This window comes from Ranitomeya variabilis, chromosome 2, assembly GCF_051348905.1.
Source record: "Ranitomeya variabilis isolate aRanVar5 chromosome 2, aRanVar5.hap1, whole genome shotgun sequence".
Lineage (NCBI taxonomy): Eukaryota > Metazoa > Chordata > Amphibia > Anura > Dendrobatidae > Ranitomeya > Ranitomeya variabilis.
The window spans coordinates 852,587,941-852,606,742 of NC_135233.1; the positions used below are offsets into that span (position 1 = coordinate 852,587,941).

At 41.8% G+C, this 18,802-nt stretch overlaps 1 protein-coding gene across 13 annotated transcripts in view; it reads right to left on the reverse strand.

Annotated features, from left to right (window-relative positions):
• Positions 1-18,802, reverse strand: part of LOC143808019 (uncharacterized) — a 428,145-nt gene that overhangs the window by 381,987 nt on the left and 27,356 nt on the right. For all 13 annotated transcript variants that reach the window (XM_077290233.1, XM_077290228.1, XM_077290231.1 and 10 more), the window contains exons 9-10: positions 15,189-15,311; positions 14,933-15,057 (exon numbers count right to left, since the gene is read on the reverse strand). In XM_077290233.1, the coding sequence (XP_077146348.1) occupies positions 14,933-15,057; positions 15,189-15,311 (248 nt within the window). The remainder of the gene's footprint in view (positions 1-14,932; positions 15,058-15,188; positions 15,312-18,802) is intronic.

Sequence of the window (18,802 nt, forward strand, 5' to 3'; positions counted from 1 at the left end):
CATTAAAATTGGATGAAGGGTTTAAGAGTTTCAGCTCCTTAACATGTGCCACACTGTTTTTAAAGGGACCAAAAGTAATTGGACAGATTCAATAATTGTAAATAAAATGTTCATTTTTAGTACTTGGTTGAAAACCCTTTGTTGGCAATGACTGCCTGAAGTCTTGAACTCATGGACATCACCAGACGCTGTGTTTCCTCCTTTTTGATGCTCTGCCAGGCCTTCACTACGGTGGTTTTCAGTTGCTGGTTGTTTGTGGACCTTTCTGTCTAAAGTTTAGTCTTTAACAAGAGAAATGCATGCTGAATTGGGTTGAGATCAGGTGACTGACTTGGCCATTCAAGAATATTCCACTTCTTTGCTTTAATAAACTCCTGGGTTGCTTTGGCTTTATGTTTTGGGTCATTGTCCATCTGTAGTATGAAACGACGACCAATCAGTTTGGCTGCATTTGGCTGGACCTGAGCACACAGTATGTCTCTGAATACCTCAGAATTCATTCGGCTGCTTCTGTCCTGTGTCACATCATCAATAAATACTAGTGACCCAGTGCCACTGGCAGCCATGCATGCCCAAGCCATCACACTGCCTCTGCTGTGTTTTACAGATAATGTGGTATGCTTTGGATCATGAGCTGTACCACGACTTCGCCATACTTTTCTCTTTCCATCATTCTGGCAGAGGTTGATCTTGGTTTCATCTGTCCAAAGAATGTTCTTCCAGAACTGTGCTGGCTTTTTTTAGATGTTTTTTAGCAAAGTCCAGTCTAGCCTTTTTATTCTGGATGCTTATGAGTGGCTTGCACCCTGCAGTGAACCCTCTGTATTTACTTTCATGCAGTCTTCTCTTTATGGTAGATTTGGATATTGATACGCCGACCTCCTTGAGAGTGTTGTTCACTTGGTTGGCTGTTGTGAAGGGCTTTCTCTTCACCATGGAGATTATTCTGCGATCATCCACCACTGTTGTCTTCCATGGACGCCCAGGTATTTTTGCATTGATGAGTTCACCAGTGCTTTCTTTCTTTCTCAGGATGTACCAAACTGTAGATTTTGCCACTCCTAATATTGTAGCAATTTCTCAGATGGGTTTTTCTCTGTTTTCGCAGCTTAAGGATGGCTTGTTTCACCTGCATGGAAAGCTCCTTTGACCGCATGTTTACTTCACAGCAAAACCTTCCAAATGCAAGCACCACACCTCAAATCTACTCCAGGCCTTTTATCTGCTTAATTGAGAATGACATAATGAAGGGATTGCCCACACCTGTCCATGAAATAGCCCTGGAGTCAATTGTCCAATTACTTTTGGTCCCTTTAAAAACAGGGTGGCACATGTTAAGGAGCTGAAACTCCTAAACCCTTCATCCAATTTTAATGTGGATACCCTCAAATGAAAGCTGAAAGTCTGAGCTTCAACTGTATCTGAATTGTTCTGTTTAAAATTCATTGTGGTAATGTCTGTAACCAAAATTAGAAAAATGTTGTCTCTGTCCAAATATATATGGACCTAACTGTAAATACTTCAATAAATAAATAAAACAGTGTTGGATTCGTCCCATTTATGACAGCCAGCCAAGCTAATGCAGACAGGTGGGGGCTAGCATTCTCAGACTGGGAAGGGGCCATAGATATTAGCTTTTCCCAGCCTAAAAAAAGTAGCTTGCAGTCACCCCATTAAAGGCGCATCCATTAGATGCACCAATTTTGGCACTTTGCCCAGGTTTTCACTTTCTCAGTGGGATAATAGTTTTGGTGTTGATGTCAGTTGTTTCAGCATGCTGGTGCTAAAATTTGCTGTCCTATTTTGCTAATATGTATTAGCATACTGGTTGCTATACACTTTATAAATATAAATTAGCAGTAATATTGCATAAAATAACTGCAGACTTTTGAGACAGATTAGGCACAAAATATTCTATACCCTTTGTATATACTTTATTTTAACCCCTTAATTCCATATGACGTACTATTCCTTCAAGGTGACCTGGGACTTAATTTCCAGTGACGGGATAGTACCTCATATGCAATCGGCCACGCTCACAGGGGGAGCGCGGACGATCACGGCCGGGTGTCAGCTGACTATTGCAGCTGACATCCGGCACTATGTGCCAGATGCGGTCACGGACCGCCCCCGGCACATTAACCCCCGGCACACTACGATCAAACATGATCGCAGTGTACCGGTGGTACAGGGAAGCATCGCACAGGGAGGGGGCTCCCTGCGTGCTTCCCTGAGACGATCGGTACAAGGCGATGTACTCACCTTGTACCGAGCGTCTCCTCCCTGCAGGCCCCGGATCCAAAATGGCCGCGGGGCTGCATCCGGGTCCTGCAGGGAGTACTTCCGGGTCCACAGCAGGCGCTGGTGCACAGCAATCTGTGATGTCCCCCCCTGGGACAAAGTAAAAAAGCAAAAAAAAAAATCCACATGTGTAAAAAAAAAAAGAAAAAAATTCCTAAATAAAGAAAAAAAAATATATTATTCCCATAAATACATTTCTTTATCTAAATAAAAAATGCAATAAAAGTACACATATTTAGTATCGCCGCGTCCGTAACAACCCAACCTATAAAACTGTCCCACTAGCTAACCCCTTCAGTGAACACCGTAAGAAAAAAAAAAAGCCAAAAAACAACGCTTTATTATCATACCGCTGAACAAAAAGTGGAATTACACGCGATCAAAAAGATGGATATAAAAAACCATGGTACTGCTGAAAACGGCATCTTGTAACGCAAAAACAAAAACAAGCTGCCATATAGCATCATAAGCAAAAAAATAAAAAAGTTATAGTCCTCAGAATAAAGCGATGCCAAAATAATTATTTTTTCTATAAAATAGCTTTTATCATATTAAAGCGCCAAAACATAAAAAAATGATATAAATGAGATATCGTTGTAATCGTACTGACACGACAAATAAAACTGCTTTATCAATTCTACCAAACGTGGACTGGTATAAGCACCTCCCCCAAAAGAAATTCATGAATAGCTGGTTTTTGGTCATTCTGCCTCACAAAAATCAGAATAAAAAGCGATCAAAAATGTCATGTGCCCGAAAATGTTACCAATAAAAACGTCAACTTGTCCCGCAAAAAACAAGATCTCACATGACTCTGTGGACCAAAATATGGAAAAATTATAAGTCTCAAAATGTGGAGACCCAAAAACTTTTTTGCTATAAAAAGCGTCTTTTAGTGTGTGACAGTTGCCAATCATAAAAATCCGATATAAAAAAATGCTATAAAAGTAAATCAAACCCCCCTTTATCACCCAATTAGTTAGGGAAAATAATAAAATTAAAAAAATGTATTTATTTCCATTTTCCCATTAGGGCTAGGGTTAGGGCTAGGGTTAGGGTTAGGGCTAGGGTTAGGGCTAGGGTTAGGGCTAGGGTTAGGGTTAGGGCTAGGGTTAGGGCTAAAGTTAGGGTTAGGGTTGGGGCTAAAGTTAGGGTTAAGGTTGGGGCTAAAGTTAGGGTTAATGTTTGGATTACATTTACGGTTGGGATTAGGGTTAGGGGTGTGTCGGGGTTAGGGGTTTGGCTAGGGTTACCATTGGGATTAGGGTTAGGGGTGTGTTTGGATTAGGGTTTCAGGTAGAATTGGGGAGTTTACACTGTTCAGGCACATCAGGGGCTCTCAAAAAACGACATGGCGTCCGATCTCAATTCCAGCCAATTCTGCGTTGAAAAAGTAAAACAGTGCTCCTTCCCTTCCGAGTTTTTCCGTGCGCCCAAACAGGGGTTTACCCTGTTATGATCCGGTGACGTTGGAGCCGCATGGAACTTTCTCTGGAGTAGGTGGAACCTGTACTGACCGCAAACCCTGAACTAACACCGCAACTAGAAGTAGCCGTGGGGTGTGCCTAACAAACCCTAGACACCTCGACACAGCCGGAGGACTAAATACCCCTATAGATAGAAATAGGAATACTATCTTGCCTCAGAGCAGAACCCCAAAGGATAGGCAGCCCCCCACAAATATTGACTGTGAGTAGGAGAGGAAAGACACACGCAGGCAGAAAAACAGAGTTCAGCAAAAGAGGCCACTCTAGCTAAATAAGGAAAGATAGGACAGAATACTAAGCGGTCAGTATTAAAACCCTTCCAAAAACATCCACAGCAGATAATACAAAAAGTTCCACAATCTAACTAAAGACATGGAATGTATATTTGCAACTCCAGATAATCCAACAAGACTGAGAAGATACTGTCCCAATCTAAGCTGGACAAAAAAAACAATGAATAGCACTAAATTATTAAGCACACAGCATGTGTGCAAAAGAAACAAAAACCAGACACTTATCTTTGCTGAATTTGGTAGCAAGGCAGAGGAACCAAGCAAGGAATGTTATGATCCGGTGACCCTGGAGCCGCATGAGACTATCTCTGGAGTAGGTGGTACCTGTACTGACCGCAATCCTAATACTAACACCGCAACTAGAAGTAGCCATGGGATGTTCCTAACATGGCCTAGACACCTCAACACAGCCGAAGGACTACATACCCCTAAAGATGGAAATGGGAAATACTATCTTGCCTCAGAGCAGATCCCCAAAGGATAGGCAGCCCCCCCACAAATATTGACTGTGAGTTTAAGAGGGAATACGTACACAGGCAGAAAGACAGAATTTAGCAAAAGAGGCACTTCTAGCTAGATAGAAAAGGATAGCACAGAGTTCTAAGCGGTCAGTATTAAACTCTAGAAAAATCCACAGCAGAGTATACTATATTCTACATCTAACTAAAGACATAGAATGTATATCTGCATCCCCAGAGAATCCAGCAAGACGGAAAAAACCAAACAAAGTCTAAGCTGGACAAAAACACAATAGATTGCACTGCACATAAAAGCACACTGCATGCGTGCTACAGAGAACAAAAAAACAGACACTTATCTTAGCTGAAATGACAGCAGGGCAAGAGGAGCCAGACAGAGATACAATCCCTCCAAGATACAATGGACAACTGGCAAGGATTGAAGGATCCTACACACCTAAATACCTAATAGAGCTGCAATCAGCAGAAACACCTGCCCTGGCTTACAATCCAGAAACCACTGCACTACCACTAACAACCAACGGAGGGAGCCCAAGAGCAAAATTCACAACAGTACCCCCCCTTGAAGAGGGGTCACCGAACCCTCACCAGAGCCCCCAGGCTGATCAGGACGAGCCAGATGAAAGGCCCGAACCAAATCAGCAGCATGGACATCAGAGGCAAAAACCCAAGAATTATCCTCCTGGCCGTAACCCTTCCATTTGACAAGGTACTGAAGCTTCTGTCTCGAAAAACGAGAATCCAAAATCTTCTCAACCACATACTCCAACTCCCCATCAACCAACACAGGAGCCGGAGGATCAACAGAGGGAAGAACGGGCACCACATATTTCCGCAATAAAGATCTATGGAAAACATTATGGATGGCAAAAGATGCCGGAAGGGCCAAACGAAAAGACACCGGATTGATAATCTCAGAAATCCTATAAGTACCAATAAACCGAGGCTTAAACTTAGGGGAAGAAACCTTCATAGGAACATGATGGGAAGACAACCAGACCAAATCCCCAACCCGAAGCCGGGAACCAACACACCGACGACGATTAGCAAAACGTTGCACCTCCTCCTCAGACAACACCAAATTGTCCACCACATGAGCCCAAATTTGCTGCAACCTGTCAACCACAGAATCCACACCAGGACAATCAGAAGGCTCAACCTGCCCTGAAGAAAAACAAGGATGAAAACCAAAATTACAAAAGAAGGGCGAAACCAAGGTAGCCGAACTAGCCCGATTATTAAGGGCAAACTCGGCCAATGGCAAGAAAGCCACCCAATCATCCTGATCAGCAGACAAGAAGCATCGGCTTGGCCATTTGTCAAATCAATGCCCAGCCTAGCACAAAAGGCTCGCCAAAACCTAGAGACAAACTGGGAACCTCTGTCGGACACAATATTCTCCGGAATACCATGCAAACGAACCACATGCTGAAAAAACAATGGAACCAAATCAGAAGAGGAAGGCAACTTAGGCAAAGGCACCAAATGGACCATCTTAGAAAACCGGTCACAAACCACCAAGATAACCGACATCTTCTGGGAAACTGGAAGGTCTGAAATAAAATCCATAGAAATATGCGTCCAAGGCCTCTCAGGGACCGGCAAAGGCAAAAGCAACCCACTAACGCAGGAACTACAAGGCTTAGCCCGCGCACAAGTCCCACAGGACTGCACAAAAGAATGCACATCCCGCGACAAAGAAGGCCACCAAAAAGACCTACCAACTAAATCTCTGGTACCAAAAATACCATGGATGACCAGCCAACACAGAACAATGAACTTCCGAAATCACTCCACTAGTCCATTTATCAGGAAAGAACATTTTCCCCACTGGACAGCGGTCAGGTTTGTCAGCCTGAAATTCCTGAAGAACCCGTCACAAATCAGGGGAGATAGCAGAAAGGACCACCTCTTCCTTTAGTATGCTGACCGATCCAGGACCGCCGGAGAATCAGGCAAAAAGCTCCTAGAGAGGGCATCAGCCTTAATATTCTTAGAACCCGGAAGATACGAGACCACGAAATCAAAATGGGAGAAAAACAAAGACCATCGAGCCTGTCTAGGATTCAGCCGTTTGGCAGACTCGAGGTAAATCAGATTTTTATGATCGGTCAAGACCACAATACGGTGCTTGGCTCCCTCAAGCCAATGTCGCCATTCCTCGAACGCCCACTTCATAGCCAACAATTCCCGATTGCCGACATCATAATTATGTTCAGCAGGCGAAAACTTACGGGAAAAGAAGGCACACGGTTTCATCAAGGAACCATCAAAATTCCTCTGAGACAAAACGGCCCCTGCCCCAATCTCAGAAGCGTCAACCTCAACCTGAAATGGAAGAGAAACATCTGGCTGACGCAACAGCGGGGCAGAAGTAAATCGGCATTTAAGTTCCTGAAAGGCACAGACAGCCGCAGAGGACCAATTCGTCACATTAGCGCCCTTTTTCGTCAAATCGGTCAGGGGTTTAACCACACTGGAGAAGTTAGCAATGAAACGGCGATAAAAATTAGCAAAGCCCAAAAATTTCTGAAGACTCTTCATGGACGTAGGCTGAATCCAATCATGAATGGCCTGAACCTTAACCGGATCCATCTCTATAGATGAGGGAGAAAAAATAAAGCCCAAAAAAGAAACCTTCTGCACTCCAAAGAGACACTTAGACCCCTTCACAAATAAAGCATTATCACGAAGGATCTGAAATACCATCCTGACCTGTTTCACATGAGACTCCCAATCATCAGAAAAAATCAAAATGTCATCCAAATATACAATCATGAATTTATCAAGATAATTCCGGAAGATATCATGCATGAAGGACTGAAAAACAGATGGAGCATTAGAGAGCCCGAAAGGCATCACAAGGTATTCAAAATGGCCCTCGGGCGTATTAAACGCAGTTTTCCATTCGTCACCCTGCTTAATACGAACAAGATTATATGCCCCTCGAAGGTCAATCTTAGTAAACCAACTAGCCCCCTTAATCCTAGCAAACAAATCGGAAAGCAAAGGCAAAGGGTATTGAAATTTGACCGTGATCTTATTCAAGAGGCAATAATCAATACAGGGTCTCAAGGAGCCATCCTTCTTGGCAACAAAAAAAAGAATCCCGCTCCCAATGGTGAAGAAGATGGCCGAATATGCCATTTCTCCAAAGACTCCTTAATATAACTCCGCATGGCGGTGTGTCCAGGCACAGACAGATTGAAAAGTCGGCCCTTAGAAAACTTACAACCTGGAATCAAGTCAATAGCACAATCACAGTCCCTATGCGGTGGAAGGGAACTGGACTTGGGCTCATCAAACACATCCTGAAAATCAGACAAGAACTCTGGAATTTCAGAAGAGGGGGAAGAGGAGATTGACATCAAAGGAACGTCACCATGAACTCCCTGTCAACCCCAACTAGTCACAGACATAGACTTCCAATCCAACACTGGATTATGTACCTGCAACCATGGAAAACCCAGCACAATAGCATCATGCAAATTATGCAACACCAGAAAGCGACAATCCTCCCGATGGGCTGGCGCCATGCACATGGTCACCTGTGTCCAAAACTGGGGTTTATTTTTAGCCAAAGGTGTAGCATCAATGCCCCTTAAAGGAATAGGGTTCTCCAAAGACTGCAAGGGGAAACCACAACGTCTAGCGAATTCAAAGTCCATTAAGTTCAAAGCGGCGCCAGAATCTACAAACGCCATGACAGAAAATGACGACAATGAGCAGATCAATGTCACAGATAACAGAAATTTAGGTTGTACGGTACCGATGGTAACTGAACTAGCGATCCCTCTGAGACAAAACGGCCCCTGCCCCAATCTCAGAAGCGTCAACCTCAACCTGAAACAGAAGAGAAACATCCGGTTGACGCAACACCGGAGCAGAAGTAAATCGACGTTTAAGCTCCTGAAAGGCAGAAACAGCCGCAGAGGACCAATTCGCCACATCAGCGCCTTTCTTCGTCAAATCGGTCAAGGGTTTAACCACGCTGGAACAGTTAGCAATGAAACGGCGATAAAAATTTGCAAAACCCAAAAATTTCTGAAGGCTCTTTACGGACGTGGGTTGAATCAAATCATGAATGGCCTGAACCTTAACTGGGTCTATCTCAATAGATGAAGGAGAAAAAATAAAACCCAAAAAAGAAACCTTCTGCACCCCAAAGAGACACTTAGACCCCTTCACAAACAAAGCATTGTCACGAAGGATCTGAAATACCATCCTGACCTGTTCCACATGAGACTTCAAATCATCAGAAAAAATCAAAATATCGTCCAGATATACAATCATGAATTTATCAATACATATAAGTCCGGAAGACATCATGCATAAAAGATTGAAAAACAGATGGAGCATTAGTGAGCCCGAATGGCATCACAAGGTATTCAAAATGGCCTTCGGGCATATTGAACGCAGTTTTCCATTGATCACCCTGCTAAATACGAACAAGATAATATGCCCCCCGAAGGTCAATCTTTGTAAACCAACTAGCCCCCTTAATCCTAGCAAACAAATCGGAAAGCAAAGGTAAAGGGTATTGAAACTTGACCGTGATCTTATTCAAGAGGCGATAATCAATACAGGGTCTCAAGGAGCCATCCTTCTTAGCAACAAAAAAAAAACCTGCTCCCATCGGCGAAGAAGACGGCCGAATATGTCCTTTCTCCAAAGACTCCTTAACATAACTCCGCAAAGCGGTATGTTCGAGCACAGACAGATTGAAGAGTCGGCCCTTAGGAAACTTACAGCCTGGAATCAAATCAATCGCACAATCACAGTCCCTGTGCGGTGGAAGAGAACTGGACTTGGGCTCATCAAATACATCCTGAAAATCAGACAAAAACTCTGGAATTTCGGAAGAGGAAGAAGAGGAGATGCACATTAAAGGAACATCATTATGAACCCCAACTAGTCACAGACATAGACTTCCAATCCAACACAGGATTATGTACCTGCAACCACGGAAAACCCAGCACAATAGCATCATGTAAATTATGCAATACCAGAAATCAACAATCTTCCTGATGGGCTGTTGCCATGCGCATGGTCACCTGTGTCCAAAACTGGGGCTTATTTTTAGCCAAAGGTGTAGCATCAATGCCCCTTAAAGGAATAAGGTTCTGCAAAGGCTGCAAGGGAAAACCACAATGCCTGGCAAACTCAAAGTCCATTAAGTTCAAAGCGGCGCCTGAATCCACAAACGCCATGACAGAAAATGATGACAATGAGCAGATCAAGGACACAGATAACAGACATTTAGGTTGTACAGTACTGATGGTAAATGAACTCGCGATCCTCTTTGTCCGCTTAGGGCAGACTGAAATGACATGAGAATCATCGCCACAATAATAACACAACCTATTCTGACGTCTAAATCCTTGTCGTTCTCTTCTAGACAGAATCCTATCACACTGCATTGGCTCAGGACTCTGCTCTGAGGACAACGCCACAGCGCGCACAGTTCTGCGCTCCCGCAAGCACCGATCAATCTGAATAGCCAGAGACACAGAATCACTCAGACCGACAGGCGTGGGAAACCCCACCATAACATCTTTAACGGATTCAGAAAGACCCTTTCTGAAAATTGCCGCCAAAGCATCATCATTCCATTTAGTCAAAACAGACCATTTTCTAAATTTCTGACAATATAATTCTGCCGCCTCTTGACCCTGAGACAGGACCAACAAGGTCTTCTCCGCTTGATCCACAGAATTAGGTTCATCATATAATAGCCCCAAAGCATGCGAAAAGGAATCTACATTAAGCAAAGCTGGATTCCCAGATTCCAGGGAAAATGCCCAATCCTGTGGATCGCCACGCAGCAGGGAAATAACGATTTTAACCCGCTGAATGGAATCACCAGAGGATCGAGGTCTCAAAGCAAAAAACAGTTTACAGTTGTTTTTAAAACTCAAAAATTTAGACCTGTCACCAAAAAATAAATCAGGAGTAGGAATCTTCGGCTCTAAAACAGGAGTCTGAACAATATAATCAGAAATTCCCTGTACCCTAGCAGCAAGCTGGTCTACACGAGAAGCTAATTCCTGAACATCCATGCTAACACCAGACTCCTCAGCCACCCAGAGAAAAAGAGGAAAGATCAGGCAAAGCAGACTACAGAAAAAAAATGACTCAACACCTTTCTTCCCTTCTTCTGAGATGCATTTAACTCATTGTTGGCCAGTTGTACTGTTATGATCCGGTGACTTTGGAGCCGCTTGGAACTTCTCTGGAGTAGGTGGAACCTGTACTGACTGCAAACCCTGAACTAACACCGCAACTAGAAGTAGCCGTGGGGTGTGCCTAACAAACCCTAGACACCTCGACTCAGCTGGAGGACTAAATACCCCTATAGATAGAAATAGGAATACTATCTTGCCTCAGAGCAGAACCCCAAAGGATAGGCAGCCCCCCACGAATATTGACTGTGAGTAGGAGAGGAAAGACACACGCAGGCAGAAAAACAGAGTTCAGCAAAAAAGGCCACTCTAGCTAAATAGGGAAAGATAGGACAGAATACTAAGCGGTCAGTATTAAAACCCTTCCAAAAACATCCACAGCAGATAATACAAAAAGTTCCACAATCTAACTAAAGACATGGAATGTATATCTGCAACTCCAGAGAATCCAACAAGACTGAGAAGATACTGACCCAACCTAAGCTGGACAAAAAAAACAATGAATAGCACTAAATTATTAAGCACACAGCATGTGTGCAAAAGAAACAAAAACCAGACACTTATCTTTGCTGAATTTGGTAGCAAGGCAGAGGAACCAAGCAAGGACCAACACCTCTAAAAACAATGGACAACTGGCAAGGACTAATGAATCCTGCATGCCTAAATACCCCAGTCAGAACTGCAATAAGCAGATACACCTGCCCAGGACTGCAACTCAAGGACAACTGCATTACCACCTACAACCACCGGAGGGAGCCCAAAAGCAGAATTCACAACATTACCCCAACATATGGGGTATCAGCGTACTCGGAACAAATTGGACAACAATTTTTGGGATCCAAGTTCTCTTGTTATCCTTGGGAAAATAAAAATTTGGGGGGCTAAAAATAATTTTTGTGGGAAAAAAAAAGATTTTTATTTTCACGGCTCTGCGTTGTAAACTGTAGTGAAACACTTGGGGGTTCAAAGTTCTCACAACATATCTAGATAAGTTCCTTGGGAAGTCTAGTTTCGAATATGGGGTCACTTGTGGGGGTTTCTACTGTTTGGATACATCAGGGGCTCTGCAAATGCAACGTGATGCCTGCAGACCAATCCATCTAAGTCTGCATTCCAAATGGCGCTTCTTCCCTTCCGAGCTCTGCCATGCGCACAAACAGTGGTTCCCCCCCACATACGGTGTATCAGCGTACTCAGGACAAATTGGACAATAACTTCTGGGGTCCAATTTTTCCTGTTACCCTTGGGAAAATACAAAACTGGGGGCTAATAAATCATTTTTGTGAGAAAAAAAGAATTTTTATTTTCATGGCTCTGCGTTATAAACTGTAGTGAAACAGTTGGGGGTTCAAAGCTCTCAAAACACATCTATATAGGTTCCTTAGGGGGTCTACTTTCCAAAATGGTGTCACTTGTGGGGGGTTTTAATGTTTAGGCACATCAGGGGCTCTCCAAACGCGACATGGTGTCCCATCTCAATTCCAGTCAATTTTTGCATGGAAAGGTCAAACAGCGCTCCTTCCCTTCCGAACTCTGCCATGCGCCCAAACAGTCATTTTCCCCCCACATATAAGGTATCAGCGTACTCAGGACAAATTGCCCATCAACATTTGGGGTCCAATTTCTTCTCTTACCCTTGGGAAAATAGAAAATGGGGGGTGAAAAAATCATTTTTGTGAAATAATATGAGTTTTTATTTTTACGGCTCTGCATTATAAACTTCTGTGAAGCACTTGTTGGGTCAAAGTGCTCACCGTCACCACACATCTAGATAAGTACCTTAAGGGGTCTACTTTTCAAAATGGTGTCACTTGTGTGGGTTTTCAATGTTTAGGCACATCAGGGGCTCTCCAAACGCAACATGGCATCCCATCTCAATTCCAGTCAATTTTGCATTGAAAAGTCAAATGGCGCTCCTTCCCTTCTGAGCTCTGCCATGCACCCAAACAATGGTTTACACCCACATATGGGGTATCAGCGTACTCATGACCAATTGCACAACAATTTTTGGGGTCCAATTTCTTCTCCTACCCTTGGGAAAATAAAAAATTGGGGGCAAAAATATCATTTTTGTGAAAAAATATGATTTTTTATTTTTACGGCTCTGCATTATAAACTTCTGTGAAGCACTTGGTGGGTCAAAGTGCTCACCACACATCTAGATAAGTTCCTTAGGAGGTCTACTTTCCAAAATAGTGTCACTTGTGGGGGGTTTTAATGTTTACGCACATCAGTGGCTCTCCAAACGCAACATGGCGTCCCATCTCAATTCCAGTCAATTTTGCATTGAAAAGTAAAATGGCGCTCCTTTCCTTCCAAGCTCTGCCATGCACACAAACAGTGGTTTACCCCCACATGTGGGGTATCATCGTACTCAGGACAAATTGTACAACAACTTTTGGGGTCCATTTTCTCCTGTTACCCTTGGTAAAATAAGACAAATTGGAGCTTAAATAAATTTTGTGTGAAAAAAAGTTAAATGCTCATTTTTATTTAAATATTCCATAAATTCCTGTGAAACACCTGAAGTATTAATAAACTTCTTGAATGTGGTTTTGAGCACCTTGAGGGGTGCAGTTTTTAGAATGGTGTCACACTTGGGTATTTTCTATCATATAGACCCCTCAAAATGACTTCAAATGAGATGTGGTCCCTAAAACAAATGGTGTTGTAAAAATGAGAAATTGCTGGTCAACTTTTAACCCTTATAACTCCCTAACAAAAACAAATTTGGTTCCAAAATTGTGCTGATGTAAAGTAGACATGTGGGAAATGTTACTTATTAAGTATTTTGTGTGACATATCTCTGTGATTTAAGGGCATAAAAATTCAAAGTTGGAAAATTGCAAAATTTTCAAAATTTTCGCCAAATTTCCATTTTTTTCACAAATAAACACAAGTTACTTCAAAGAAATTTTACCTCTGACATGAAGTACAATATGTCCTGAGAAAACAATGTCAGAATCGCCAAGATCCGTTGAAGCATTCCAGAGTTATAAACTCATAAAGGAACAGTGGTCAGAATTGTAAAAATTGGCCCGGTCATTAACGTGCAAACCACCCTCGGGGCTTAAGGGGTTAATTAATACAAATAAAAGTTAAATTGTTTGATCTTCTAGAGAGGGTTCATTTGGGGTTCTCCCCAATTTGGAAATATTAAATACATATATAAATATATATATATATGTATATATACTGTATATATATATATATATATATATATATATATATATATATATATATATATATATACATAGATATATATATATCCCACCAAAAACCATCATAGTCCCTCCTCTATATAAAAAAGTCCTTTAACTGAAATAAACACCCCCGACCTTCTTTTTCCCATTTATTACTGTAAAAATAAAAAAAATCATAGTATTCCTCACCTGTCCACTGATAATTCATATGTCCCACTATGTGCTCCAGCTCTGTTACATCTAGGATGCACTGAGCTGAGTGTGAGAACGCGGCAGTGTGTGAAAGGTGGTGACTTCATTAAGAGCTCTCACACTCAGATCAGTGTGTCCTGGTTGCCAGTCTCAGTGGTCTTATCATGCCATTGCTCAGCAATTCATCCAGATGTAGCAGAGTTGGACCTCGCTGTGGGACAGATGAATTATTAGTGGACAGGTGAGTATAAGTTTGCTTTTTATTTTTGATGACTAAATGGGTAAAAGAGGATCGAGAAGTTTTATTTAAATTAAAGGATTTTACTCTTGTGTTTGTCTTTATTACATTTCACTATAGGGTTAGTAAGGGGGATGTCATAGACTCCTCCCCATTACTAACCCCTGGGCTTGATGTCAGTGGACACAAAACTGCTGACATCAACCCCACAACTTCTATCCACCTGCCACAGCACCAGGGAAAGTGGGAAAAGTGAAGGCTAAGCACCAGATTTGGTGTTTCTTATGGATGTGTCTTTTCTGGGGAAGCTTGCTTTGATTGAGCTGGAAGGCCCCACACAGTAAAGCTTGCCGATTGGCTGCGCTGTAGCCTTTCCACAAGCTTTCTTCGGGCTCTGGACCCAAAAAATAATGCGTACTTCCAGGAGACGTCCATGTTCAGGGTCTGTGCACAGACACTAGGTGTCCAGTACGGACCACGTACTTTACCATTCGATTTGCCCATCTCTACTTGTCAGTAGTTTGTAACATGTTCATTTATAGAAATCTATAACTTACATATAACGTGCTGTAAAATGATGCACCAAATGGAAAATCAGTTGGGATGTCAATCATTGGAGAAACAAAGTCTTGATGGTGCCGTGTAGCTTTTATTCCACTTTGGTATTCAAACAATCTGTTCTCTGGGATAAAGATAGTATAATAATGTAAAAAGTTGATTTACATCAGTATTTAAAAAGAATTAACTGTGCCAGAAAAATTAAATGTTGTTGAAATGCCACACAATGTAAAAATATAAAATTTAAATTCGTACCTTTGCAGGTAACTCCATCTCCGATATATCCAGAGTTACAAGTGCAATTATACGACCCTGGAGTATTTGTACAAAAAGCATTAGGGCTGCACCAGTGACGTCCAGTTGTGCATTCATCAACATCTGTAAAGCATGGACAGATATTATTTATTTAAATTCTATAGTTGTATGTAAAGTTAAATATGGACTGTTTAATACAGAATACATATCTGGAATAGAGAGAAGTGAGCAATAAAATGCTCGGGTGCTCATTGCTCGACTGAGCAATTCCTAATTCTCGAATGCTCGTTTTGAATAACAAGTGTAATGGGAGTCAATGGGAAATCCAATTTTTTTTCCTGCAGTATCTACAAAAAGGTCTAGGGGCAGTGAAAATGTAAAAATGGATGGGGAAAGTGCTGAATGGAAGGAGAACAGCATGGGGGAAGACCCCTGGAAGCATTTCTCTCTCCCAGATCACTGCTGAGAACAATGGTGTCACACTTTTACTACATTTTAAGGAGTGACTATAAAACGATCCAAATCGAAGATAAATTGCATTTTACAGGAAAAAGTATTAAAGTAAACCTGTCACCCCCAAAATCGAAGATGAGCTAAGCCCACCATTATCAGGGGCTTATCTACAGCATTCTGTAATGCTGTAGATAAGCCCCTGATGTATCCTGAAAGATGAGAAAAAGAGGTTGCATTATACTCACCCAGGGGCGGTCCCGCTGAGGTCCAGGTCCGATGGGCGCCGCAGGCTCGGTCAAGGGCCTCCTCTCTTCATAGGATGATGTCCTCTTCTTGTCTTCACGCTGCGGCTCCGGCACAGGCAAACTTTGTCTGCCCTGTTGAGGGCAAAGCAAAGTACTGCAGTGCGCAGGCGCCGAGCCTCTCTGACCTTTTCTGGCACCTGCGCACTGCAGTACTTTGCTCTGCCCTTAACAGGGCAGACAAAGTTTGCCTGTGCCGGAGCCGCAGCATGAAGACAAGAAGAGGACGTCATCCTATGAAGATAGCAGGCCCCGGACCGGACTGTGACGCCCATCGGACCCGGACTGCAGCGGGACCGCCCCTGGGTAAGTATAATATAACCTCTTTTTTCGGATTTCAGGATACATCGGGAGCTTATCTACAGCATTACAGAATGCTGTAGATAAGCCCCTGATGACGGTGAGCTTAGCTCATCTTCGATTTTGGAGTGACAAGTTCCCTTCAAAAAGCACTTTTTCCTGTGTAATGACTTGTATACAAAGCCAAATTTAACCCCTTACTGGTACGGTGGAGGTCTGATCCATTGCTTTGATGCGGGCTCTGGCAGTGAGCCCGCATCAAAGCCGGGGCATGTCAGCTGTTTTGAACAGCTGACATGTGCCCACAATTGTAGCGGGTGGAATCGCGATTCACCCGCCACTATTAACTAGTTAAATGCCGCTGTGACATGCTGACAGCAGCATTTAGCTACTGCTTCCGGCCATCAGGCTGGAAATGAGCGTATCACCAACCTCCGTCACATGATCGGCGATGCGTCGGCATAACAACCAGAGATCTCCTTGAGACCTCTATTGCTGGTGATGCTGGCTTGCTGTGAGCGCCACCCTGTGGTTGGCGCTCATCGCAAACCTGTAATTCAGCTACATAGGAGCGATCTGAGCATCACTCCTATGTAGCTGAGCCAAGTTGTGCCAGCTTCTAGCCTCCCATGTTTTAAAAAAATATGAAAAAAATAAAAAAGTTTAAATCACCCCTCTTTCGCCCCATTCAAAATAAAACAATAAAAAAAATCAAACCTACACATATTTGGTATCACCGCATTCAGAATCGCCCGATCTATCAATAAAAAGGAAAGATTAACCTGATCGCTAAATGGCATAGCGAGAAAAAAATTAAAAACGGCAGAATTACGTTATTTTGGTCGCCACAACATTGCATTAAAATGCAATAACGGGCGATCAAAAGAATGTATCCTCACCAAAATGGTATAATTAAAAACGTCAGCTCGGCATGCAAAAAAGAAGCCCTCACCTGACCCCAAATCAAAAAAAAGGAGACGCTACAGGTATTGGAAAACTCCGCAATTTTTTTTTAGCAAAGTTTGGAATTTTTTTTTACTACTTAGATAAAAAAGAACCTAGACATGTTTGGTGTCTATGAACTCGTAATGACCTTGAGAATCATAATGGCAGGACAGTTTTAGCATTTAGTGCACCTACCAAAAAAGCCAAACAAAAAACAAGTGTGGGATTGCACTTTTTTTTGCAATTTCACCGCACTTGAAATTTTTTTCCCGATTTCTACTACACGACATGCTAAAACCAATGATGTCGTTCAAAAGTACAACTTGCAGTTTCACCACACTTGAAATTTTTTTCCTGTTTTCTGTTACATGACATGGTAAAACCAATGGTGGCAATCAAAAGTACAACTTGTCCTGCAAAAAACAAGCCTTCACATGCCTATTTTGACCAAAAAATCAAAAGTTATGGCTCTGGGAAGGAGGGGAGCGAAAAACGCAAAACCGAAAAAGGGCAAGGTCTTGAAGGGGTTAAAATGCTTTTTAATTTTTTTTTTTAATTTAACTAAACCGATTTTTTTTAATCAAACAATAGGATATTTCAGATTTATTTATGAAGGGAGCAAGAACTGCCAAAAAATAGAGATTCAGATGTACTCAGATACACCCTGAATAGACATTCTGTTGAAATTGTCATGTATTGGTACTCCTAGACTCATAAAGGCTTTGCACTTTTGAGGTTATATATCAACAAAATGTACTTCAGACCACAGAATAGTAAATGGTTGAGCAATATAATACCAGTACATTTTGGAACACGTTTTTTTGAGGCTTATATACAACTGAAATCTACCCAAAATATGTGAAAGTCTATGGATTAGCAATATAATACCTATACATTTTTAAGACGTTTTTTGAAGCTTACATAAGCTTATATATAAGAATTGTAACCAATAAGTTGTAATACCCTATGGATGAACACTATAATACCGATACATTTTTAAACAAGTTTATTGAGGGTTATATACCAAGAAATGTACTCTAGACTACAGAATACTCTATGGGTAAGCAACATAATAACAATAACATTTTGAACCAGTTTTTTTAGGCTTATATACAAACGAAATGTTCTCCAGACCACAGAATGATCTATGGATCACCAGTATAATATTGATAACATTTTAAACAAGTTTTATGAGGGTTATATACCAAAGCAATGTACCCCAGACCATGTAGTAGTCTATGGATGAGCAATATAATAGCGATAACATTTTAAACAAGTTTTTTGAGGCCTATATATCACTGAAATCTACTCAAGAATATGTAAAATTCTACGGATGAGCAATATAATTTCAATACATTTTTAAACAAGTTTTTTTAGGATTATATACCAACAAAATCTACTCCAGACCATGGAATAGTAGTTGAGTGAGTAACATAATAAAAATACAATTTTGAACAAGTTTTTTTGAGTGTTATATACCAACAAAATGTACTGCACGCCGCAGAACATTCTATGAGTGAGTAACATACTAAAGATAAAATTTTGAACAAGTTTTTTGAGTGTTATATACCAACAAAATGTACTCCAGGCCACAGAATAGTCTATGGATGAAAA